General features: G+C 44.5%; 1 protein-coding gene across 1 annotated transcript in view; it reads left to right on the top strand.

Moving 5' to 3' along the window:
• CHSY1 (chondroitin sulfate synthase 1) overlaps positions 1 to 25,145 on the top strand; it is a 78,105-nt gene extending 52,960 nt beyond the window's left edge. Inside the window, exon 3 of the mRNA XM_055815088.1 lies at positions 21,672 to 25,145. Within this exon, the coding sequence (XP_055671063.1) occupies positions 21,672 to 23,264 (1,593 nt within the window). The 3' untranslated portion in view covers positions 23,265 to 25,145. The remainder of the gene's footprint in view (positions 1 to 21,671) is intronic.

Here is a 25,145-nt window from a genome sequence, read left to right as displayed (position 1 = left end):
GCGTTGCAGGGTTTTTGTGCTCAGTGTGGAAATTGTGTTGTTTTGTTGGTTTTTTTTTTTTATAGTACCTAGAGATTTTTTTAGCACAAGGACCATTTCCCCCTCCTTGATGTCCCTGGGAGCTGCAATGGTTTTCTGCAGGGGCTCGGTCTGTCCACTGGCTCTGCAGGGCTTTGGTGCTCTTTCTGTGAGGGGTATTGTGTGTGGTCGGTGTGTCTGAGATCTAAGAGCTGAAGGAAGTAAAGTCTGTGTTCTCAAGTTGAAATACTTGAGGGGCAATAATTGACCATAATCTGACAGCAGATCTAGCTATGCAGAGGACAGCTCATCACCATGTTAACAGAAATGGGCTTTCTAACGGAAATGGAGCTGATGGATGTTTTCTAATTATTCCCTTGTGTTGCAAATGTTAGAGAGCCAGCTTGAAATCGCTGCCCAGAATTCAGAGCCTTAATTTGTTTGAGCTTTCCACTGCTAGAGACACAAGGCTGTATGAATTGCAGTCATCTCCGTTAATTTCTCTATTGTTCTGGGGATGCAAATGAGAGTGTTCTTCTGCAAAGACTGTAAGATGGCGATGCAGTTCAGTGGTAGGCAGTACTTCCCCGAGTGTGTGAGGGGAATGCTGAGCCATGCCTCACTGGAGGATGATCTTCCAGACAGGCTGAGGGATATCCTGCCTGACCGGAGCTGGAGTTTTGTTTAAATACACTGATACTGGAAGGATTTCTTTCCCTTGCCGTAGAAACAACCAGATATTCTGGCAGATATCTTTTTCATAGAAGTGCCTTGATTTTTGCCTTTGGAGACATCCATTTTGACAAGAATGGTACATTTCAGATAACATATCTCAAGGGTGTATAATGCTCCAGTATCATCAAAATATTATTCCAACTAATCAGCCTGAAACCCCTTTGAAAGTGCATGTGTGTTTTCCACTAGTTTATTGGGGAGACTTTTTAGGCTGGCTTGCTTTAATGTTTTAATGAACAAAAGATAATAGCTGTGAGGCATCTGCTAGTTCAGTTGCATGTCCTGGTAGCAAACGTGTGTGCATGTGTGTCGCTCTCGGTCTGTGAATCACCAATGGGTGCAGCAGTAATTTTTGGTAACTAGGAGGCAGATGAAATTGCTGGTTATGATTTGAAGTTTTGCCCACAGCAGAGCAAGCAAAAGCGCTGAATTAGAGACAGGAATAGTAGCACAGCCTTTTTTTCTTTTTGTGTGCAGGAAACCTCAAAGCATATAATAAACTATTGCCGTTTTGATTACCAAAAAAAACCACCCCAGCATACCCCACCCCAAAAAACGGAATGCAAAGATAAAATAAGAAAACCTCAAACTTAGTGGTTTTGCCAGCAATAAAAATACATCACAAAACAAAAGACTGCAGAGTGTTTTTTTTTATAGCTTGTATTCAGTACACTGAATTGAAAAGAAATTGGCAATAGTATATTTTTAAAGTCCCCAGCTCGCCTGTAGTTTCTTATTTTTGCCTGGGAGGAGTGCCTTCATGGCTATACATGTCAGCAGCCAGCAATAATAGTGGCAAGTTTGGGAAAAGACGTCATTAGGATAGCATTAATTGCTCTTATCGGAGAATGTATTTTACAACAGCCTTTTAATTCAAGCTGCCCCACCACAGTTCCGTGCACTCTCCAGTGATGTCTGTTTTACTTGTGGAAGCTGCGCAGGGCCGGGCCAGGGACTTAAATGAAACCCGCCACTGCTTTTTGACTGCACTGAACAAAGAGCCATTAAATTACACAAACGCAAAGCTCCTTTGGGCTGTTCTGCACCGGTGGGACTTGTTTGAATCCTTATAAATACATTGAACTGACATAGGCACTTTAAGTAAAGCTTTTCATCTCCTTTCTATATAATGAGTATATCCTTGGCTGCGGCCAGTAATCTGCTTCCTTCTCTCATCCCTTCCCTTCCCCCCTGTTTGAACCTGCTGCTTCTCATTTATTGAGGCTCATCCCGCTGTCTGCAGAGCTTCCCCACATCACAGTGCAGCTGAGGCATCATGCGCTGCTGGCAGGTCTTGCGAGAGGGGGAAAAAAATTGTAGAGAATACTGGTTTTGGCTGGACACAAATGAGGCTGTATTTTAATGACAGTTTGCTGAGTTTTGGTGTGTTGCACTGATACAGATTCTCACTGAGTGTCTTCTGCTGTCTGTTGGAATAGCCCAAAGCATTCTTTCTTTCTTATCCTCTTGCTTTGGGTGTGGGAACACAGCACCTTTCTAGCAGTACTGAGATGTGGTGGGGCGAAGCTAAAATCCTGAGTCAGCATTCCCTATGCACTGCTCTTTTAAAATCAAACTAGGGTTTATTTGGTCTCCAGCGCTGACAGAGGATACAGTTGTACTGCACAGCAAAGTGCCTTTCGGGGATATCTGGACGAGCTGCTGTGCTCCACCCAGGGTAATCGCCTAAGCAAAGCAAAATGCTGCTTAAGCCCAAGTCACTTTTTGTTCCCACAGCTTAACTTGGAGCTCCTGCTCTCAGATACTTGTCCTTTGGGGTCAAGGCTTGGATCACTTCAAACCAGTGTCATTACTGAAGCAGCATAAAATGTGCAAGTGGAGTTGCCGGTGCCGGGAGGAATATTGTGTCCTTGCAGGTTCATGGGAGTCGCCCGTCCACGTTGATGGGGAGACTGTGACTGCTTTCAGCCAATTCTTGGCAGCGTTTAACTAACTGGCTTTGTGCAGTGTTTGACAATGGTTTTTCCACGAGGTGCAGCATACGGCAGTGCCTAGAGCTGGCTGCTGTCATGCCATTACTCGTTATGAAATTGGATGCTTGTGGTTGGCACCACCGTGCCGTGCTCCCCGTAGCAGGGAGGGAGGCAGAGCTATGCTGCAGCTGATGCAGATCCACCATGCTGCAGCTGATGCAGATCCACCATGCTGCAGCCTTCAGCCACAGCTCTGAGTCTGCTCTTTCTGCATGGAGCATAAGCAATTGGAAAAGCAGGCAGTGCTTGCACTTAGAGTTGTAGCTTGTAGAGCACTTAGTCGTGTCCCCTCATGGACTTTGCTCATTTGATCTTGCGTGCATCACAGGCTGTTAAGTTCCACTCAGGTATCTCTGTATTAACTCAAGAATTTCAGTCTGATCCAGTTTTGCTAGGGAGAGACAAGAGAGAGGTTAATTCCTGATCTTTTCCACAGACAGATGATTGATTAGGTGAGAGGTGCTTAAGTGGGCGTCAGAGAGAGGCATATCCCACTTTGCAGTAGGAGAGCACTGTAGGGAAAGGATTTATTCTCCCATCTGTCCTGGGATAGAAATTATTCCTAACACCAGCTCTGGTGACCAACAGTGACCATCAGCATGGCTAACTAGCCAGACCTCTTAGAAAAAAGGACTGTATCTTACAGTCGGACTTGGTCTGGCATGAGATGCTCAGCAGCTTTTCAGAGCAAAGCACCTGTGCCCCTCTGATCTCCTCCACCAATACCTTTTGCTGCCACAAATACATTTAATGGCACCAGATCTTCCCTGATCCTGGTGGACAGCTGCTGAAGCTCCAGAATACCAGATCTAGTAATAAAGGTTTAGTAACACAGGGCTGTGAGCGGTAGGAAAAATCAGAGCAAGATAAAAGCAATTGAGTGAAGTAATGAGCTATACAGAGAATTTGTGGGTTCCAGTCCAGGTGGGATGGTCACATCTAAGCAGCCGGGATGCTCTGTGCACAGAGGCCATGCAACAGCTCCCAGAAACTTTACTTAAAGTATATATTTGTTTAAAAAAAAGGTTTTTAATCTAATTTTGAAGTCTGAGTAGCTGGGCAGTACTGTATTATCTTGCCCACTATCACAATTCTGGTGAAGCAGTTCAAAAGTTTAGCCACTTTGACAGTGTGGTGCCCCTGTTTTTGGCTCTTGGATCTCATTACACCTTTAAATCAGTAATGAAACCTCATTTCCATATTGTCAGAGAGTAACTGCCCACACCTAGTGTTTAATTTTTGGCTTGGCCTTTGTAAATGTTTTTTTCTTCTTAAGCTAATACCCATTCAACTAAAGAAAACAAAGGCAATCCCAGCAGTCTCGCTTGCAACCGCTTCTTTCCCATTCCTGTGCTTTTTAAGAACATCCTACCCTGTTACTCCTGCTTCATCATAAAACCACACTGCAATGGGCAGTACTTGTGGTGACAATTCTTTTGTGTGCCAGGCGCTGAAGTAATGTTGAATTTGCTTTGCCCAAGAGAAGTAGGTGTCAACAGCTCCTATTTCAGTTTCTTGTTCTTAAGAGTTTTTATATTGACTAGTTTGTCATCTGCCGTCACGGTCCCTCGGGTAGCAGAGGCTAATTCTGCCCTCCAGTCCCATTCTGAGGTAGAAAAAGTGGCACGTTTCTACTGCCAATTCAACAAAACAGTGACACATAGCAGCACTGCTCTGCTTTGTGGTCCAAAGAGCATTTGAAATGGAATAAGTCTTGCAATCTTGTTAAAACCATGCCAAATCACTTTCCAGACTGGGTAAATATTAATAGCAGGCTGACATGAGTTTCTTGCAGGCTGTCAACTCTAACTTTAGCCCCTTTGGGCAGGAGGATCTGCAGGGGTTATCTGGCCAAAACCTGTGAGGCTCCTTCTCTGCAGGGAAAAGGAACCGATGGTCAGATCTCCAAGATTATGTTTAGTATGGTCCCCATGTAAGCCATCAGTCCAAGAGTGGAAAGTCTGTGTTCCCAGATCTTTTAGAAGAGTCACTCTTACAGGATGAGGTTGCCAAGTCTTCAAAGACTTTAATTATCATGCTGTAATTCCATCTGCGGCCTTAATAAAGATGATGTCTTGAGGGTTGATCTGCTTTCGTCCTCCTTTTGCATACTGTGGGCTGATACATGAATGTTTGCATTTTTGGCATTCTTGATTTTTAAGTTTTTCTCTTAAAACGAGAAGAGAGACTGTATGAAAGTCAAAGGAAGTACAGTCAGTCGTCAATGCAGTCAGGGTAGAATTTGCACAGCTGCCAAAATGAGGTTCAGATATTTTACTGGGTGATACAAAATAAATGTTTAATTCATAGTGCATAACACTTTAAATAAATATAACTTGGCCACCCTCTAATGAGGATACGCTTGACCATGACCATTGATGCCTCGTATTCTGAAGGTAGTTTCTTTGACTAATTTTTATGGAAGACGGCACATTTTTAGAAAAACAACATTCAAAACACAATTCATTCAATCTCATCTAAAATGAGTCTTCAGTTTTGTAACATCACGTTTGAAACCCTACATTTCAATTGCTGCTTGAAGACAGCCTTCAGGATAAAAATTGGCTTTTATAGAGCAATAAACTATGTCATATACCAGATGGTAGTAACATATAGCTACTGCGTACTTTTAACTAAAGACCTTGATGTTTCTCCTCCATTTTCCCTTCTTGAGCGATGTTTGCTTATTCCCTGCATCCCATGCCGTGCTGGATTCACCTGCACGTAGGTTCCCTAGAGGTTTACCCTCTGCTTAAGGAGGGGGAGCAGTTATTTTTGAGCCTGGCTGCACAAAGGAAACGAAAGTTCATTTGGCGATTATTGTTTCCCTCCACAGAGACTAATGCTGATCTCCCTGCTTTTTGTCTGATGACTAGAGCCATTTCTTGCGCTAACCTTTAGCCGGAGAGGGAAGAGGAAGGGAAGGGAACTGTGAGCACAGAGCGGCTGCAGGGGGGCTCCTGCTGCTTCATGTCGTAACGGGGGGGACGGCGAAGAGAGCAGAAGTGTAACTGCAGCCATTGGAACTACGGATTTCCTAGGTAAACAGGGATTCGTGTAGGGCAAATGTCATCCTCTGAAATGTGTTACTTGTTGCAGGTATAGGGAGTCCCCTCTGTTATAGCCACGGCTGCTGTTTCGAATTGTGCTTTTTACCTTTTCTTAAGAGTTGAATATCTGATTTTGGGCAGTCTTAGTTCTTAAGATACTGTCACGTTAGTACTGTGCCCTCTCTTTCTGGGAAGATAAAAGAGTTAGGATTAAGTGAAGGCAGATAAGGGGGGGAGGCAGTTCTCGGCCGCCAGCGTGTGTGCTTTGTGGGGCTGTGGGCTCCTGCGGGCCCTCCCACAGCTTTTCTGTCAGCTTCCCCTGGGTTTATGTCTGCAGCGAGACCCACGCGATGCCGGTAACTGTTTGGCTATTTCAGTTTTGCTGAGGAGGGCTTGGCAAGTGATCCCAGACCTCTCCCAGCCATCTTCCCGGACTGCATTTACAAAGGGGCTGTAGCTCTTCCACGTAGTTCTTGGATGGAAAGCATTGCCCGTTCTGCTGAGGAAACCTGCTCCAGAAGCTCACTAGCACCACTCCCCCATCTTCGGGCACAGTTGTTTCTGCTGCTTGTGTCAACGCCAGGACTTAAACATCAGGGAAACCAGAATGTTTGCGCTGTGAGCTAATCTACTCTTTAAAGATGTTAGATAATGTAATAAAATAGCTCAGTGGTACGTTGCAATTACCTTTCACATTTCATCATGCCTCTAAAATTTTTGTCTTCTGAAACTAGGACTATATTTTTAGTACAGTGCAATCAAAAATGTCTGGCCAAGAACCTGATATAGTACCTAGGAAAATGGAAATATTCCTTTAAATGTCTTCCAGAGCTGTGGTTTCCTCTGAGTATTAAACTCCATTTGTTATGTCCTGATTACATACTTTGGTCTGGGTTATATACGACTTGGATTTATAATTCCATGTATATGGACAGTTTGATCTCTGTATTTTTAATAACAGAAAGCACAACGTAGACTTTTATTTTAGCATGATGTAAGCATAATTATTTAGTGGGCAAGAGACTAAAGATTACATTCTTCTGTTTGCCACTGAGGCTTACAGCTTGTTATTATTATTTCTTTTTCTTCATGGTTATGACCAAAAGATTCATGCTGTTAAAACCTTAACCATTATGTCAGGGTAATGGTTTCTGTAACTTGCAAGTGAGGAAAAAAACCTAATATAGAGCTGGCTAACTCACAGTGCGAGTGGATTTGACATTCAGATTTGACATCATTCAGCAATGACATGAATTGGTGCATTTCTTACAAACCTGCTTCTTGGTCAATTCATGCAGTTCACTGTTTCTGGCATTTCAGAGCGCAAATTATTAGCAGTAGTCCCAACTACTCTCATAAACTCTAACCCCTTACTGTGTTCTGCTCTTTTCAAGTCTTCAGTATATCTCTTTTCCTGTAAGGAAATTTCCAGGCTGGCATTTATCACACCGCTTCCTGTCTAACATGGTCTCTGTGCAGAACTGCTGTATGATCCCCTGCAGCTCATAAAGCTCCAACTGCCACCTTGAGCAAGTCGTCGGCTGTTGTTACTGTACACTTTCTCATGCCCGTGAACCATCTGATGCCTGTCTAGTTGCTCTCTTACGGCACATAAAGCAAAACCAGAGCAGAGCAGACCAGCTCAGGGAAATGTCCTTTCAGGACAGTTTCCAGTCTCAGTACCAAGTGGGCGTTGTCTGGAGGATGAAGATAGGAAGGGTGTTTTGGATAGGGTTATGTTTTGATGCGTGCTTTTGATGTTGTGGGGTTGGTTTACTATTCCAGTGTATTTTAGCCCTTTGACAAAATTGAGAAGCTGACATTTAATGAGTTGGGTGGTTTCTTTCTCATTCAAAATGGGCAGGAGGGTTACGCTACAGAAAGAACAACCTGCAAGGAGCCCAGGAAGCTGGGCTCTTAGGGTGTGTGTGGAAGGCTTGCTTTGACCTGCTTCTTGACTCATTGCAAATAACACGCTACATCTGCTAAGATGATGCTGTTACTCTGCCAGTGGGTCAAAAAACCTGGACACTCGTCCTTGCTGCCAAAGAGGACAGTGCTTTGTGTGATGGGAAGTTAGCAGCAGGCAGGTGCCGAGTGTGCTGCGTCCTTAGGTTTGGACCATATCACTTCAATTCCAGCCATAAAACCTTTTTCCTTAGAAATCTTCTGAGTGTGAAATCCCAGACCTCAAGAACAGGCAGTACTTTTGTTGAAAATCAACATAATGAGCAATCCAGCATGTTGTGTAAATCACATCTGTCTGTCTGCTCACCCATCCCAAGTAAGGCAAAGTAGTGTTCTTTCTGGGTTGATGGATTTAGTGGAGTTTGTATGTGATTTCTTTTAATGTGCTTCAAATTAGTCATGGTGCTTTATTTCCTAGGTTTCATTAAGCTTGTGGTCTGACCATATTGTGGTAGTCACTCCTAGCAGTTTACTGAATACTAGTTTTAATATCCGGATATAGATTTCTTCAATATCCTGCAATGCATTTTTCAGTGCTTTTCTGGATAACGCTAATACTAAACAGTCTGTGATGCACCAGGCCCCCAAGCTGCATTTTAAAGTTAGCATAATGCTTTCCATCTTTCATCTTTGCGCAACACAGACGGCTGTTATGTTTTGGGGGTTTTTTAGGACATAACGTACCCAAAAGGAGGATCTTGCTTAAAAAGTACTGGTTAGATGACACAGTGGTGCTGTAAGCTTGCCTCTTCTGGTCTGCCATTATGCGTTCTCCCTCCGTCTTTTCCCATCCTTTGCTTCTCTTTTTTTATCTGTGGGAATTATCATAATGATGCACTGTTTCCATGAAGAACAAAATGCCCAGGAGATCATCTCTGTATTCTTCTGGCTTAAAGACCTGTAGAAACAAATGTCATTCTGGAAGGGAAAATAAAAGTTCTCTTTTGACAGTTTGATGCATCAAAGGATGGCACACTGAATAGATTAGGCTCAGTTTGTCACCTGTGTTCCTGTGGAACTACTGAATTAGCTGTTAAAATTTCTGTGAAGGTGGAAAACAACCATTTTGCAAGTCAAGAGGTCAAACTTCCCTGAGAGACAGAGGGTTGTTGTTCACTGGTGTGTATTGAAGCACTTCTGGACCAGGTGTAGATTTGCCTTCTCCAAACAGAAAAAAGCCTTTGAACATATTATCATTGCCTTAAAAACAATAAAGAAAAGTATCCCCTCGGGTGTTTGACAGGAGGCCAGACCTCAGAGGACATCTGAAGAGGGAGAGGCAGGTTTCTAACATCTGTTTCGGGTGGGTGGATTGTATTTGACTTTGGCATTCGCATCAAGACAAGGCAAAGGCGGCAGCGGCACGGCTTGGTGAAAAGCATGGCCCAGCTCCCTGCGTGCTGACCCGCTGGCGCTTTGATTTTAAAAAAAACCCCAAACAGCGATGGGCAAAACAGGCATGAAATGAGGGGTGAGAATCCTGGGGTACATGCGTAGCTCTGTAGGCTTTAGAGGAAAATACTAACAGTGCTGGATTTGGCCTCCTAATCATCAGGTTGTTGCTATAGAGTATGTCCTTGACAGATGTCCTTGAGCGGCGGGAGAGCTTTCCTCCCACCCTGAGCTCTCTGGGTGCCTCCAGGCCCTGCCAGATGAGCTGTGTTGAACGGTACTGCTATTTTAAGATGCAAATAGTGTGTCAGTGTCTACTTTGCTTTCTGACACAAGGTGCTACCCCCAGGGCTGAGTCAGCAGTGGGGAACATGTCTCTCTGCCGCCAGCTGAGCCTGTTTGCAAAAACTTGCTTTCAGTAGCGGTTTTAAAGCCTGCTGTCGGTTGTGAGTTGGGAGCGCACCTATTTGCTCATTGGGTTCACGTCAGAGCCCTTATTAGCTCCGGCTCAAAACCACACTGAACTCGGGAACAACCTGCAGTTCAGATGATACAAGTATATCTCAGAAGAGTACTAAGGAAAGTGCAGCAGAAAGTAGTCCTGTGTGTCCCTCTGAAAGCCCCATTGAAGGGCTCTGGCTCCCTCGTGGACGTGCCTTCGTGGGACAGCAGAAGAACACAGTCCCCATCCATGCACCCTGCCCTCCCGGGCCAGTGGCCCGCCTGCGTCTGAACCGCGGCGATTTATAACACCCTGAGGAAGGGAGTACCCATTTCAATGCAGCTTTAAGCTGTCAGGCTGTAAATTGTCTTGGTTCGGGAGCTACTTCAAAGCAGCCCTGCCTTCCTGCAGCAAGGAGAAGGCTTTTTGGCAAACCCAGCATAAGTCATTTGCTATTCATGAGTCAAATCCCTGAAATGTCCTCGATCAACAACTAAAAATGGGTCATAAGAAGACAAGGCATCGCTGTCTGGTGAATGAAGCTGCTAACTCCACCAGCCTTCTCCATCTGTTGGCTAAAGCTGCTTCTGCTTTCTCAGCAATGGCTTTTCCTCCTTCCCTGCCTTTCTCCGTTGTGCTCAGCACCCACAAGTTTTCCTGAAGCAATGGGACTTTGACCACCCAGAAGATCTCCATGTTTCCCTGCTCTTCCCATTGCCTCCCCCTCCCAGATGATGAGAAGTGTTGACGGGGTAAGGGGAAATCACTAATGAAATTGTTAAAATTCCTCCGAGCTGCCTGGTTTCCAAATCTGGAAGGGCTGCAGCGTTCAAGGGAGAGGGAAAGAAAACACTAGCTGGGTGCAGGGATGGAGGGACCAAGCAGCAGTGGCTGCAGGTAACAGGCACAAGTTTTGGAACTGGATCCACTCTCCCAAAACTGCACCTGTGGCAGCTTGGTCACAACCAGCAGAATGAAGTGTCCTCCAGGTCAGAAGCAAAGGAGCAAAGAAAACCCTACAAAGGGACCAGAAAAGTCTTCATGTGTGTGTGGCTGATGTTCAAAAGAGTTTTCAGTGCATTGTGTGAATATCAAATCCTTCACCAAGCTTGGGAATATTTGAGGCAGCGTTTATTTTTTTCCTTTCCATTTCTAATGGCTGCTAATACATTTACACTCAGCGTAACTGCATTTATTGATATGGACATCTGCTTTAATTTAGGGCATTACAAAAGCAACAGTTGAATATTCTTTTTGTCAAAACTACATGACGGATGCCGTACATCAGCAAAGCTTAAACCCACCCGCTCGGAGGTGAGCCCCGTAGTTTGACAGACCGTGTGTAATACAAGAGGCACTTGGTTACAGAGCGCTGCAGAGTGGCGCTGCTTGTTGCTTTTCCAAACTGTGCCAGACAGCAAACTTCCAGAAAACCTCGGACCATATACAGTTCGCCAGCAACACTATACAAAATCTTTAACCATATTTGAACGAACGGGCTAACTTGGACACTGTGAGGAGGGAAATGCCAGTCTGCCTGACAGCTCGTTTTAATAATGAGAAAGTTGTTCCACTGACAAGAGGACAATAAAAGCTGTGGCTGCGTAGAAAGATGTTGCCTTTCTTCTAGTTCTGAGCATGCTGGTCCCAAATCTGCATATGTGCAGCTGTGCTTTTCCATTCTTTCACTGCTTTTCTTTCTGGGGTGTTGAATCTGCACTCACTCTGCGAACCTGATCCAAATGAGGCTCCATTTTACATTAGCACATTGCTACTTCCCCCTAAAATGTGCCTTATTTTAAAGATATTATCCCTTGTGCTTCAGCGAAGCAAGTAATAAAAAAGGTGAGCTTTGTGGTTAGAGCTATTAATGCACAATTTATGGGGCTTTTGCAATACAGGGCATGAAAGTCAAGTTTTTGAGAGATCATCTGCCCTCTGAATGGGCATAGTTCCTCTGCTGACCCCCCCTGTGTATTGCAGGTATTTTAGATGGCAGGACTGAGGCAGAGACCTTGTCACTGTACGGTTTTGGCAGTGCCACGTCTACACTGGACGGTGTACATATGTTTTCCAGCAATGAGACAAAGGATAGATTTTGCTTTTAAATTCAGCACAGAGTAGTGGGCAGGCTTTAAGGCCTGCGTGGTAGTGCAATGAGCACAAGAAAAACACTTTCGCAATCGTGACATCTCACTGTGGAAATTCTGTCTGCAGCAGCGGCGTTACCGCATGACGCTCTTTACCATTGCAACCTCCTAAAGCTGCGTTATCCCAGGGCCAGGGCTCAGCTATAGGATCCTCATTGGGTTAACTGAAACATGTGGCTTCTCCACATAAAACAAGGGTTTGTGGCTTTATTTCCCTCCCCTCCTCTGAGCAATTATTCAACAATTCTTTTGGCAAAAAAAAAAAAAAAAAAAAAAAAAAAGCATGCGTTTAAAATGCACACTTCAGAACAATGCTGCGCAGCTTTAGTGAATGCTGGAAGTTGTCATCCTGCACTGCTCCCCATGTGAAACAAGCTGGTGATTGAGTCCAGGCCCTTGTAGACAGTCTTCAAACCAGCTCCAGAAATGGTGGCTTCAGCTGAAAAACCAGATTGAAGATGAAGAACTGATCTGAGCTTGCAGGCTGGTGAAAGAGGAGCAGTGGAACCATTGCCTGTGTCACAAATGTTACATATTGGGCACCAGTTCTGCACAGAGTTTGTAAGGAATACCATAGCTTGTTCTTATTTTCCACCAACAGGAATAAAAGGAGATGTTTTCCTAAACCCAGCTTAATTTAGGAGAAGCAGCCAGAGAACTGCGGAGTGAGTTCCCACTTCTTTGCTGGATGTCTGGGAGGGGTGTCCTGCTGACAGCAGTCCCAAGCAGGAAACCCAGCGCTGCCTCGTGCTGCCGGCTCCCCTCCCATTCAGAGCAGGCCAGCTTTCAGCGGTGGCCAACAAAGGCAGGCGGCCTCGCTGTGGCAAGCAGAGGGAGAGCGCGGTCTTTGCTGAGAAGCTTTTTGCTTTTGGGGGGCAGATATATAGTTAATCGCAGGGCCCGGTGCCTTGTGCTCAGCCACAGTGGCTCTTCCTAAGTTTGCTGAGCTGGAGGGGTAGTGGGGACACCTGGGGTGGCCAGCGGCCTTCATACCGTGCTGAATTACTAACAGGGCTGGCGGCCAGACGGGGGTGACTGTTCATCTGAAAGAAGTCAGCTGAATTCCCATGGAGGTCCCCACCTCTTGCAAGCTCGGAGCTGCTGCATGCCCTTTCTGCTGAGGGGCTATGGGTGTTCAATGCCTTAAGAATTGGCTGTTTCAGCACGACCCTGGAAAAAGCAGTTAGTGAGCATCGTGGTGGAGCACTTGTTAAAATCCAAGCCTGGAGGAGAGACGGCTGTGCCATCCTGTTAACACAGCACCAGTTTAGCCTTTACCTTGTCCTTTATGCTCTTGCAAACTGGGTGACTCCGGTGAAACGTGAGCAGAGCCGAGCATTGATCCAGCTTGTCCGTGCAGACCCAGCAAGACCAAGTGGATGGAATGAGCCCACTCTCAAAGTTTTAAAATGCTGGCTTGCTCGGTGTTTCAGACATCGCTGCCAGCATGAGGTGGTGTGCAGCTGCCACCTCCTAGGGACAGGTCACCACCGATTTGAAAGGAGCCAAGGTGAGGTTTCAAGAGTGTGTCCTGAACAACATCCCTCCTTCTAGCGGCTTGCCTGGCAGAGGCACAGCGCAGCAGCATCCATGGGAGCAGCTCTTGTGGTGGCTGGGAGGAGGGCTTGCTAGCAGAGAAATCAGAAATCTAATATATTCCCTGTTTTCTGTCAGTTTTCATTAGCCGATACTGATGCTGCTGGCAGAGAAGTGGTTTTACCATCGGTTGTTAGGAAAGCGTAAAGCAGACATTTCTAAATGCAGTTAGGAAAGATGCTCTGTCGCTTTGAGGCTGTTCCTGGCGCTGCAGGTTGGAAGGGCCACAGCTTTGACACAGGCAGTTCAGCAGTTGGCCTTGTCTTGGGGATTTTATTTAGCCTTCCCAGCTCCCCTCTCACCCCTTCCCAAAAGATGTATTCCTGCCATAAGTCTTCGTGAGGGATCAGAAACAGCAAGTGGGCCTGTTGCCATAAAAAAGGGAGCTGTGTCCTTCCTCATCAAAAATGGTGCTCCTGAGGCTGGAAGTGCCAAAAGTCTTGAAAATTAATGTTTTTTTTTTTAAAATACACCCCACCTTTTTACACCCAGGGAAGGAACTGCAACAGTAGCTATTGTGAGGCCAAGTCTTTGCCTAATTAAATTCACAGTAATCTTCTGTGAAGGCTCAGAGAGATTTAGAGCTTTGCAGTGGTGTGACTGCCTCGGTACTGTCCTTCAGCCCAGACCTGTTACTGTGACATTGTCTCTATATATGGTACTGCGTCCCTGCTCAGGGGTGGGGGTTCCTGAAACACCTTGCATCAAAAGAAAGCTGTGCTGGTGATGTGGGCAAGGCTGAAGGGGCTGGATCCTGCAGCTGGATTCACTGGGGCTGATTTTTTCCCCAGGGTTCTTGCAGAATCTGGTGTTGGCAGAGACCTGGAGACGTGGGCTGGTGTGTGCTACAAAATCACTGCACTCCCCATCCAGTCTGGCAGAGAGGCTACGCTGCTCCGGCTTTATTTCTGGTGTTGGGCTGTTGTTGAGATGATGAGTGGATGCCGAGACTGCAGCTGAAGTTTCTCCAAGCAGAGGGTTTCTTTTCCACCCTCCTGTAAGCAGCAGCTTATGGTAACCTTGCCAAGTGTTTTGGGACCAAAAAGGTTCATTGTGTTCATGGCTCACAACTCCTACAAAACCACTGGATGTGGAAAGTAGCTCCCAAATAGGGATCTTTGAATTCCATGGATAAAAGTATTTCTAAATGATTACATTACTGCCTCTTGAAAACACATGGTGGAAAATCAAAGAGCAATCCAAGAAGAGGTCGTCTTTTCTATAGTCTGCTCTGAGGAGACTGCGTCCCTCTGTTTCCGGCATCCAAAAAAATACTTGCCAGGGTATCAGAAGCTTTCTGCTCATCATCTCCAAGAAGCTACCCTTCAAGGGTCATGTGCTGCTCCCCTGAAATCTTAGCACTTTGCATGAGAAAGAGCAGATACACACTTCCAAAGCCGCGGCTCTTTCTTTCATGGGCCTGCTGAAATTCCTAATGAAAACCAAGTTTTTCTTGTGCTGTGCCTGTACTGCGGAGTGTTAAAGTGTGGAGTTGACAACAAGGAAAAGAAATCCCGGGATGCTGTCTATTCAGTGGGCCAGTATTTTGGCATCACCCCTGAGTCTGGCCTTGAAATGAACAGATCAGCAGCGAGTCCTGTATCCCTGGTTTTGTTTGGATCTGGGACAGAGGCTGTCCCTCTCAGCTGGAGTGGGAGAGCTGAATCATTTGCCCCGTGGGTCGAAGCTTTAACTTGAGCAAGGGAGAGCCATGTGCAGAACAGCAGTGTGCACCAGGGCTCGTAATTTTGACATTATGCTAGAAACAAATTTTGAGCACACTTTCTCGAGCAATAGCAATGATAATTAGTCATTAGCACCTATGATGTTCTGCTTCTTTAATAGCTGTAGCATAGAACATATGTTAATATTTAGTGGCGTTTTATTTGGTTTTGTTTCTGTTAAATCAGAACCTTTTGGATGAAAATGCTGCAATTCCATCCAGCTCTCCTAAGGTCTGCACAGTTAAATCCAAATATTCTAAAATGGCACGCTCTGTTTTATCTGGTTACTCCTAAGGTACAAAATGCTTTCAGGTTATTTTCTGCTTTTTGCTTTAAAAACATAAATCTGTGTCTCTAGAGAAGCAGTTCCAGGCTCCATGGAGTGCACAATGGCACCTGTGTAGTTTTTGTGTCAGCTGCACCCAAGGGGAAGGGTGTTTCACTGAATGGGCAGCCGCCTTCTTTTGAGAGCGTTGCGTGATTGCATTAGTCTTTCTTTTCTGTACACACCAGGTCTAATACAACTTGTCCCCCTTATCCAAAATAGGGGAGACCTGAGGAAGTAATCCTTGCTGCATTACTAAGAGGAGACCAGGATCCTGTATCCTTGTTTAGAGCAGGAGGATGAAGTTCAGTTTAATGCAGGGTCAGGGGGAGGGAAGTTTTCCTCTGCTTCATAGCTGGAGGATCTCGGTTCGCGAGTGCGGTGGATTGCTCCCACGTGTAGGTTTTGGTAATGAGATCGTCAAGCTCAGGGTCAGAGGTGAAGTACATGATGCCAGTTTTGAAGACACATTCATTTTTGCAGGTTTTCTTCTTTCTGTTGCCAAGCTGCAAATACTTTAAAGGCTACTTGGTTTGAGAAACTGTAAATGAATAAGTAATTTTTAAGCTCTTCTACTTGCTTGAACAAGAAAGGGTTGGGAGAAGGGCAGTTGTTTAATTAAACAGCTACTTGGTACTGTTAACAAAAGATTGAACTCGAGCAGTAACTCTCCTAATTTACAGATTCCTTGGGAATTCAATGACCTTGAGTTTGCTGTGCTTGAAACTTGCCTTAGATACTTGGCTTCTGTTCTTGACTGCTTTGGAGAGGAGAGCGGTGCAGAAGGCACCACGAGGCTCTTGAGTGAGACAGGCGCTGTTTCGCTTAGTATCGTATAAGAGCCAATTGTGTTGTACAAAATAAAGCTCTTGCTTCAGAACATGCCTGGAGTTATTGCACTCAGAGGTCGCAGTATATCACAGCTGGATCTGCCTCTGCTTCTCCAGCAGTCTGCTGTGGAAATTTTGAGTAGGCTGTTTGGGATGTCCAGCTGATTTTCTTACCCCTTTCTAGCTTATGAAACAAAGTAAATGCGAACCAGTGGTACGTGATGAAATTTGTGCGAGAAGTAACTCATCTGAGGAATCACATCGTTTAATCACTCTGCAGAGCTCAGGGCTTTGCTTGTCAGCTGAGAGGGAAGTCTGACCTCCCGGTGCCGAGTGGTGTTTCCTGCATCCTTTCCTGTAGTGGCAACTGGGGAGGTTACAGGAATGATCGAGTGGCCAAGTTCACTGGAAATGAGTGTTTATCCATTACTTCCCCGTGTTTGTCTCCACCATAATAATTCTGCCTAAGAGTGACTTCAGTCATGTCAGTGGTTAGCTGTGGGATCACTCGTAAAGCATTGGGATTTAAAATGAAAAGATCATCGTTAATAAGAACCCTGAATACACAGAGTTGTATCCAGGGGAGGTCACTTCGGTCTCCCCCCCCACCATAGGCAAGTCAGCAGTAAGACCCACTGCTCCTTCCCATGGGATCTAGGTGCAAAATATTTTATCAATTTACCTATATCAGTAATTTAAAAACCAGAAAACTGCTCTGTTTTGGTTAATCGCTCCAAAGTGGCAAAGCTGTGTTAGTGCAGCTACAATTATTTCATACAGTTACTTGGGATGTGGGTAAAAACATCTTTCATTTCACTTCCAACCAACCAACAGGAGTTGCCCCCTTGCACTGCTACAGCTGCATCTCTGGGAGGAGGAGCGAGGCGGAGATGCGGGCGAGCATCCTGCAGTTTTGGCAGCAGAGCTGTGGGGCAGGGTAGGGGCTGTTACTCCCACAGGAGAGCAGCGCTGCTCCAGCTGCAGAGGGGGACCTGCATGCATGCTCATCCTCCCCCCGAGGTGCTCGGGAGTTAGGTGACATTAGCCATCTTTCGAGCTTTTAATTAGCTTGGCTTTGTATTTAAAGCACATCTAGGGCATTTTGAAGCCTGCCATACGACATGTCTTGCCCATGATTGCTTTTCACGAGGCTTGCGGGGCTGCGTTTTCTGGGCTGTGGTAGTACAATCTGGAGCTGTGAGAGAAAGCCCTCAGGGGCTAATCCGTGGCTGCGGGCCAGTTTCTGCATAAACTGGTCTTATTTTTAAAGTCCATTTTCTCCAGTACACTTTTTTTGGCCTGCAAAAGACTTCTTCATTTAAAACGAAGAACGTAACACTCTCTCCTTTCAGTTGGTCTTTTGGACACGAGCCAGTAGTGCCCACAACAGCTGTACCACAGTTTAAACATTCAGTCTCTAATGGTTTGGGGAACATTAGGGTTTTTAAGGCTTCAACAGGTCTAGAGTAAATAGTGGTCAATAAAGAGTAGCTCTTCTTTGTATCCCTACGCTCTCAGTGCTCTGCACTAGAATAAAGCATGCTTAGAATATAATCATTGCAAAATTAATACCCATGAAAGGTTCTTTTTTTTGAAAAGATTCATAGAGAAACCTGTTTCACTAAAAGAAGAGTTTGCAAGAGTTCAACTCACAAGAGTCTGGTAACAGGCATGGGGAAGTTTGCACGTAATGTCTGTTAGAGACGTGCATGTTCTGGGCTTGTGTCTTTCCCCAAGTGTGTGCTTAACGGCTGCTACGTGGGGGGAATAAATTACAGGTATTACTTTCTCTGTCATCTTCTCCCACCCACCTACTAATGATGTACACAAGAGATAATTAGGAATTTTTGTCTTCCTTATGGCTTGCCAGTGTTGCATGGAATCAAAAGCCCACAGGTGCTAATAGGTAATGTTTAGCAATAGTGTTTTGGACCCAGATGAGGTAGAAACTACTTTAGCAGTGATGGGCGATAGTCAGGCGTTGTCCTTGTTAGTGACTGAACCCAGTGCCGAGGACTAGCACTGCCCTAAAGATTTAAGCAAATTAATGTTGGTAGACCTGTCAAACTGCATGGAGGGAGCTGCTCATTTCTTCCAAGTTTTGTAGATGTGGGTGAGAAAACACAAATCCGTGTGGGGCTCCTTATTGTGAGGGAAAACCCGCGGGCTTCGCAGTGCTTCGGTGGCATTGGGCTGGTATCTGCAGGCACCTCAGCCCAGGAAGGGTTAAATTGCTCTGTTGGCCACTTGCCGCTTGGACTTCATTTACAGCACTTCATGCCACTGCAAGAACAGTTTGTATAGTCGTTGTACTCTCTGTAGGGAATCGGTTAACTCCTTCTGATACCCTTCCCTGTGTTTCCTTCTGGCGGTGGCGTGGGGTGTACTTTGGTTCCTGGTGGGGGACCAGGGCTGCAGGACGCTGGCACGTCCCCTGCCCGCTGCAGCTTGCTGAATGTGAGGAGACAAGAGGGATGCTGGAGTAGGAGAGGGGGAAACTTCCTTGGAAAAACAATGAAAGTGCTAGCCTTGCAAGGCATTCTTCTGAAAAATAGGATTATATAAAAGCCTGGCTGCTGTGGTGCTTCTCATTAGTTGTACTGCAGGGCTGGCCAGAGCACAGCATTTGTTACAGTTGTCACCTCTTTGGCTGGAGCAAGGTGGGCGTTAATAGATGTTTCAGTTGTAAATTGCTTTGTGTTGAAGCACCAGTAAAGTCTTGCTGAGATCTGTTTTATTTTCAGTTCAGTTTTCAAAGTTAGCTGGTGTTTGGAAGAAGCAAGAAGTAGTATTAAAAGTTCAGAAGTTAACCAGCCTCGCTGAGAGGTTACTTCTGCATGGCAAGCCAGAGCTTTAAAATACGCTTGTTAGTTTTATTTAGGGCCATTTGCTCAGGGTTCATATCTTTACTTCCATTGGGAAGTTTCATAACATTTTCCTACCCATCGGTATTCTATTAAAACGTTGTTGTGTAATCAAAAAGCCTTTCTGCTTTTCATGGTTTTGTCTTGTAGCGAATTCAGAATGCCCTAGATGGCAATTCTGGAATAAATGCATTCAGGCTGCGTGGTCTTGATTTTGTTTGCTTATAAATTCAAAACAAGATTTGAAATTAAGTCCTATTGTCAGTTTTCCTTTATACAATAATTGCCTAATGATGTGATTTAAGAATTTTTATCTAACGTGACAATACTCCTGGAAAAGTGTGCCTATAGTTGTCTCGTAGTTAAAATGCCAGTGAAATCTGTTACTGTACACATTTAATACTTCTAGTTCTATACATACAGTGTTAGAAAGGATAGATCAGTGGAGTCGGTAAAAATGTATGTGGGGTCCTACAGTGTCGGACTGGCCTTGCTCTCGCAGTGTGAGCCCTCCATTCTAATAAATTGTGCTTACAGGTCTGGCTGTAATGAGCGTGATTTGAGGTCTCCTAGAGCCCTTAACAGAAGCAGCAGAGGTTCAAAGTGTGGATAAAAAGTAAAGTGTTACTAGAGGAAACAATACAGGGATACAAATTAAGGACAGTCTTTGGGTGAGTAGAAAAACATGCTTCTTGGGAAAGGCGAGGTGCGTTCAATCTAGGCAACGCTGGTGAATATAGGATTGGATCAACTAACCTCTGCCCGTAGCGCTCCTTCAAACCTTGCAAGACTTCTGAGGGATATACATCTCGACAGGCAGCTCACCTGTGGCTTGCCAAGAGGCCATCACCAAGACGTTCTCCTTTGGCTGCGCTGCTCTGTGGGATCTATCTAATAAGAGACAGCCTCTGGCCCGAATTGCTCACAGACAGCACGAAAGCCGCAGGAATCACTCGGGGGAGAGTGGGCAAGAAGGTGAGCATGAGCAGGAAGGGAGAAGGGGTCAGGGATTGCTGACGACCCATGAAGAAAATGGCCTTTCTTCCTCAGTCCAGCTGAAATTCCTCCCTCCCTTCTTTGTAATGAATTACATTTTCAGATTAAACCTCGTGCTGCCCATTTCAAGTAGACACAGCTTGCTCCTGTGCCGTCCGCAGCGATACGCTGAATTTCAGGTTTCAGTATGCGCCCATCTGGTTTGTTAAGATAGCGGCAATTAAATCCAGGTGTAAGTTTATCCCTTAGATTCGATGTCTGTCCACAATAATGGGAAAAATGCAACTGAAGGCCTAATAAAACAGGATTTCTGCTGGGTCTGAACAGCTGGTAGAAGCATCACTCGTGCTGTCTGTTAAAGGGAGGCTTTCTGTGCTTGTGACTTTCCTTTTAGTGCTCTGTTTAATTGCCATCGTATTTGAATCATTGTCTCTTCTGTTCATCTTTTGGGTTTTAGCTCTTTGCTAATCTTCATAGCCTTTTTACTTGTGCTTTATTGGCTGCATTACCTACAGCAGATTCTGCTGCCAATAACATAGATTGGATCCTGTATCGAATGAAATTGTCGTGTCAGCTCCTCTGGCAGGTTAATGGAATTTTTGTTGTGACATGGAATGAGCCCGTGAGCTTTTAAAATGTCCATTATCTAGGCTGGTATAGAACTTCAGCCTTGAGGTTGGTTTTTTTTCTCTAGGTTTTGGGGCTTTTTTCAGCTTATTTTCCACGTTATCATCCTGGTTTGCACATGCCTTTTATTATATCAGCTATTGCCTGAGCTACCGAGAGCTGTAAAACTGGTTTGCTTGCTTTTCTCAAGTCGTAGCTTTCCGTAAGGCTTGTGAATCTAATCTTGGCTCACTATCTTCCGTGTTTTGAAATAGCAATTTCCACTTTAAGGATGTTTTTATTCTAGTGTACATATGCATCGTGTATTACCTGCCTTCTGGAACTACTGCTAGGAATCTCAGGTGCATTTTACTTTCTATTGACATTTTAAAATTAGAGAGGAACTGTAGCTTTGCATTGCAGCACTTGAGATAACATATTTGGCATCTTGACTAAAACATTCCGCAGGCTGGATTTTTAATGCCTAAACAACATTTGGGTGTAACGGAAAAGGTGTCGTCATACTTGCTTACTATGTACATGGCATCCTTTGTTATTGTTCTTTATTGTTATTATCATTATTATTAAAGCCCATGGGAAGCAGATGAATAATAGGAGTTTTGTAGTGAACGCTGAATGGTTTATTTTTTCCTGGTGATGCTGTGTTGTCGTGAAAAAATGAGCTTACAATCCACTTACTGCTCTGTTGTTGGACCAACGGTGCTATCTCTAGGATGGGCTGTAGTAATCCTGAATCCACGGTAGATGTTTCTTTCACCAGTTTACAACGAATAATCCTCTTAATTTCCTTGAATAGAAGCTGGTATTGCTACAACCTGTGCCTAAACCCAAGAACAGCGTATTCGGAAAGCCTTCTGGCCCTGCAAGCCGGGAGGAGTTTTCTCCCCGAGGGGGCTGCGTGGGCTGACTTTCACAAGGACAGCGCTGCCGAGGTGCTAACTTCTCCTTTCTCTCTTCTAGATGCAGCAGCTGTTTTATGAAAATTATGAGAAGAACAAAAAAGGCTATATCCGAGACCTGAGGAACAGCAAAATACACAGGGCTATAACGCTGCACCCCAATAAGAATCCCCCGTACCAGTACAGACTTCACAGCTACATGCTGAGCCGCAAGATAGCCGAGCTGCGCCACCGGACTGTACAGCTGCACCGGGAGATTGTCCTGATGAGCAAATACAGCAATACAGAAATCCACAAGGACGACCTGCAGCTGGGGATGCCACCCTCCTTCATGCGATTCCAGCCCCGCCACCGGGAAGAAATCTTGGAGTGGGAGTTTCTTACGGGAAAGTATCTGTATTCGGGTGCCGACGGGCAGCCCCCTCGGAGAGGCATGGACTCTTCTCAGCGTGAAGCGTTGGACGACATCGTTATGCAGGTCATGGAAATGATCAACGCTAACGCTAAGACCCGGGGGAGGATCATAGATTTCAAGGAAATACAGTATGGCTATCGCAGAGTAAATCCGATGTACGGAGCAGAGTATGTTCTTGACTTGTTGCTTCTGTACAAAAAGCATAAGGGGAAGAAGATGACCGTCCCCGTCAGGAGGCACGCGTACTTGCAGCAGACGTTCAGCAAGATCCAGTTTTTGGAGCACGAAGAGATGGATGCCAAAGAGCTGGCCAGCAAGATCAACCAGGATTCTGGATCCTTGTCTTTCCTCTCCAACTCGCTGAAGATGTTTGTTCCCTTCCAGCTCAGCAGATCAAAAGTAGAGAGGAAGGAACTCAAAGACAAGAAGATCAACATCCTGATTCCTCTCTCTGGACGTTTCGACATGTTTGCAAGGTTCATGGGGAATTTTGAAAAGACGTGCCTCATTCCAAACCAGAACGTCAAGCTGGTTGTCCTGCTTTTCAATTCCAACTCCAACCCTGACAAAGCGAAACAGATCGAGCTGATGAGAGATTACCGCTCCAAATACCCCAAGGCTGACATGCAGGTTTTACCAGTGTCGGGGGAGTTCTCAAGGGCACTGGCTCTGGAAGTCGGATCTTCGCAGTTCCAGAACGAGTCTTTACTTTTCTTCTGTGATGTTGACTTAGTCTTTACCACAGAATTCCTCCAACGGTGTAGAGCCAATACAGTTTTGGGTCAACAAGTATACTTTCCCATCATTTTTAGCCAGTATGATCCAAAGATTGTTTATAGTGGAAAAGTTCCTAGTGACAATCATTTTGCCTTCACCCAGAAAACAGGTTTCTGGAGGAACTATGGCTTTGGTATTACCTGTATTTACAAAGGTGATCTTCTTCGAGCAGGTGGCTTTGATGTCTCCATCCAGGGTTGGGGCCTTGAAGACGTAGACCTGTTTAACAAAGTCATTCAAGCTGGCTTAAAAACTTTCCGAAGCCAAGAAATTGGAGTAGTCCATGTGCATCACCCTGTTTTTTGTGACCCTAATCTTGATCCAAAACAATACAAAATGTGCTTGGGGTCCAAAGCTTCAACTTATGGGTCCACACAACAGCTGGCTGAAATATGGTTTGAAAAAAATGACCCAAATTTTGGGAAAAGCAGCAATACTAATGGCTCAGTGAGGACAGCCTAATGTCCAGCTATGCTGGAAAAGACTTTTTTTTAATTATCTAATTTATTTTTGGGAAAATGTTTTTTGATAATTCACTTTTAAAAGACCACACAGGATATATTTTAGAAATCATCATTGTTTTCTTACAAAGCGCTCGTTTTGAGAAGAACAAGGCCGTTGGTTTTTTTGTTGTGTTTTTGGTTTCGAACAAAACTGTGATCAATATTTGCCTTCAAACAAAAAAAATTGTTTAAGCATTATCTGACCGATGAGCGGAAATCTGACTTGAATTAGAATTTCCTTATGAAACAAAAGATTGTTTCGTACCTTTTCCGTTGCTGTCTTCGTTGCTGGGATTCTGTAAATTGGGACCTGAGCGTGCAAGCCAAGTGACAAAATGGTGTGTCTAAAATGTTTTGTTGTGACTGCTACCGTGCAAAGATTCTGCTTCTTTTATTAAGGATAGCCATTATTTTTTAAGTTGCGTTAGAACAAAACGAATGGGTGTGGCGCTGGTAAAGGTATTGATCACAGGAGGGTGGTTTTTTCCAAATGGCTGATTATTTCAGTTTAAAAATACACTTCCACTTATTATGGCCAGGCGACTTCAAGGGAGGGAAGAAAGTAAGCACAACCTGCTAGCCAGTTAGTCCTTGTAGAAATTTTTGTCTTTTATATTTGGTCCATATATATGGATGTCATGTTTTAAGAATCCGTGGTGGGTTCTGTGTGTTGTCCTCAACCGCTGTGCTGATGTGATCAAGAAATGCTGAAGCATCGTGAGGGAGGGGAAGAGGACGGGAAATGCGAATCTCTTGCAGCAAAGCGACAGTACGCAACGAACAATTAGAGATCCCTAACGAGAACTTTGAAAAATCTCCTATACCGAGTGTACTGCACCTGATTGCATTGATTTTGTTCAGTCGGTTATGTGATGTTAATGGGAACAATTATTACATTTGATTACTAGTTTTGTTTTGGGATTATTTTTTTCTGTATCTGATAGACTGTTAATTTATTTAATATCCATTGTTTTAGGTTCTTGACCTTTCCTTGAATATCTGTTAGTCTTTTTAATATTTTATATATATATATATGTGTGTGTAAATATATATATATATATTAGGAATGTATTGCATCTTCTCTCTGATAAGGTAGTGTACATCATACTTGCAGTAAATGATCTCCAAAGATTACTTTCTAAAATATTTTTTCATGGATCTTTTTTCCCAAATTTCTTTAACGTTTTTGGAATGACTTCAGCAAGCGTAGGAATTTTTTTGGTGTTCTAAGCGGAACTGGGGATGGGGAGGCCGAATACAAGGAAGGTGTGATCCCTATGAATTAACACCTAGCAAGGTAAGAGAAAATACACAAAATAAAGTGCCTTAAAGCCAGAAAGGGAACCCTTTACACTGAGATTCAGACAGTGAATGGACATTGTCGTTGAAGCAGATGATTTATTGGGACGTACCTACCTGTAAATATCTTGCTCAGCAGAAACAAAAAATAAAAACCAGCGAACAATATATTTTTCTATCGTATCCTCCAGCACCATTTTGTCTCATTGCTCTCAGTTCCACTTTGCCTACTCTTTGGGAAGTGGAGACTCGTGAAGGAACGGAGAGAAACCGATGCTTAGGTTGTTGCCATGTTTGAAGGGATGTTACGGAGTAATTGCTATTCCAGTAGAAGAAAAAACCATTGTTTACACGTGTATGGAATATGAACTGCAACTAGTGTAGAGTCGATGTCTTATAATGTTCATCGTTTTTTGGTGACAGTCCCAAGGATGTAGGTACTTGGATGGATTCAGTGCATGGAAAAGCTTCTTTTTTTTTTTTTTTTTTTTTTTTTTTTAAGACTTGCTTCTAAGATGCAATAAAGTTTTTTGATTTGCAA

Source organism: Falco peregrinus, chromosome 1, assembly GCF_023634155.1.
Source record: "Falco peregrinus isolate bFalPer1 chromosome 1, bFalPer1.pri, whole genome shotgun sequence".
In the NCBI taxonomy this organism is placed as follows: Eukaryota; Metazoa; Chordata; class Aves; order Falconiformes; family Falconidae; genus Falco; species Falco peregrinus.
This window is presented reverse-complemented; position numbering and strand designations above follow the sequence as displayed.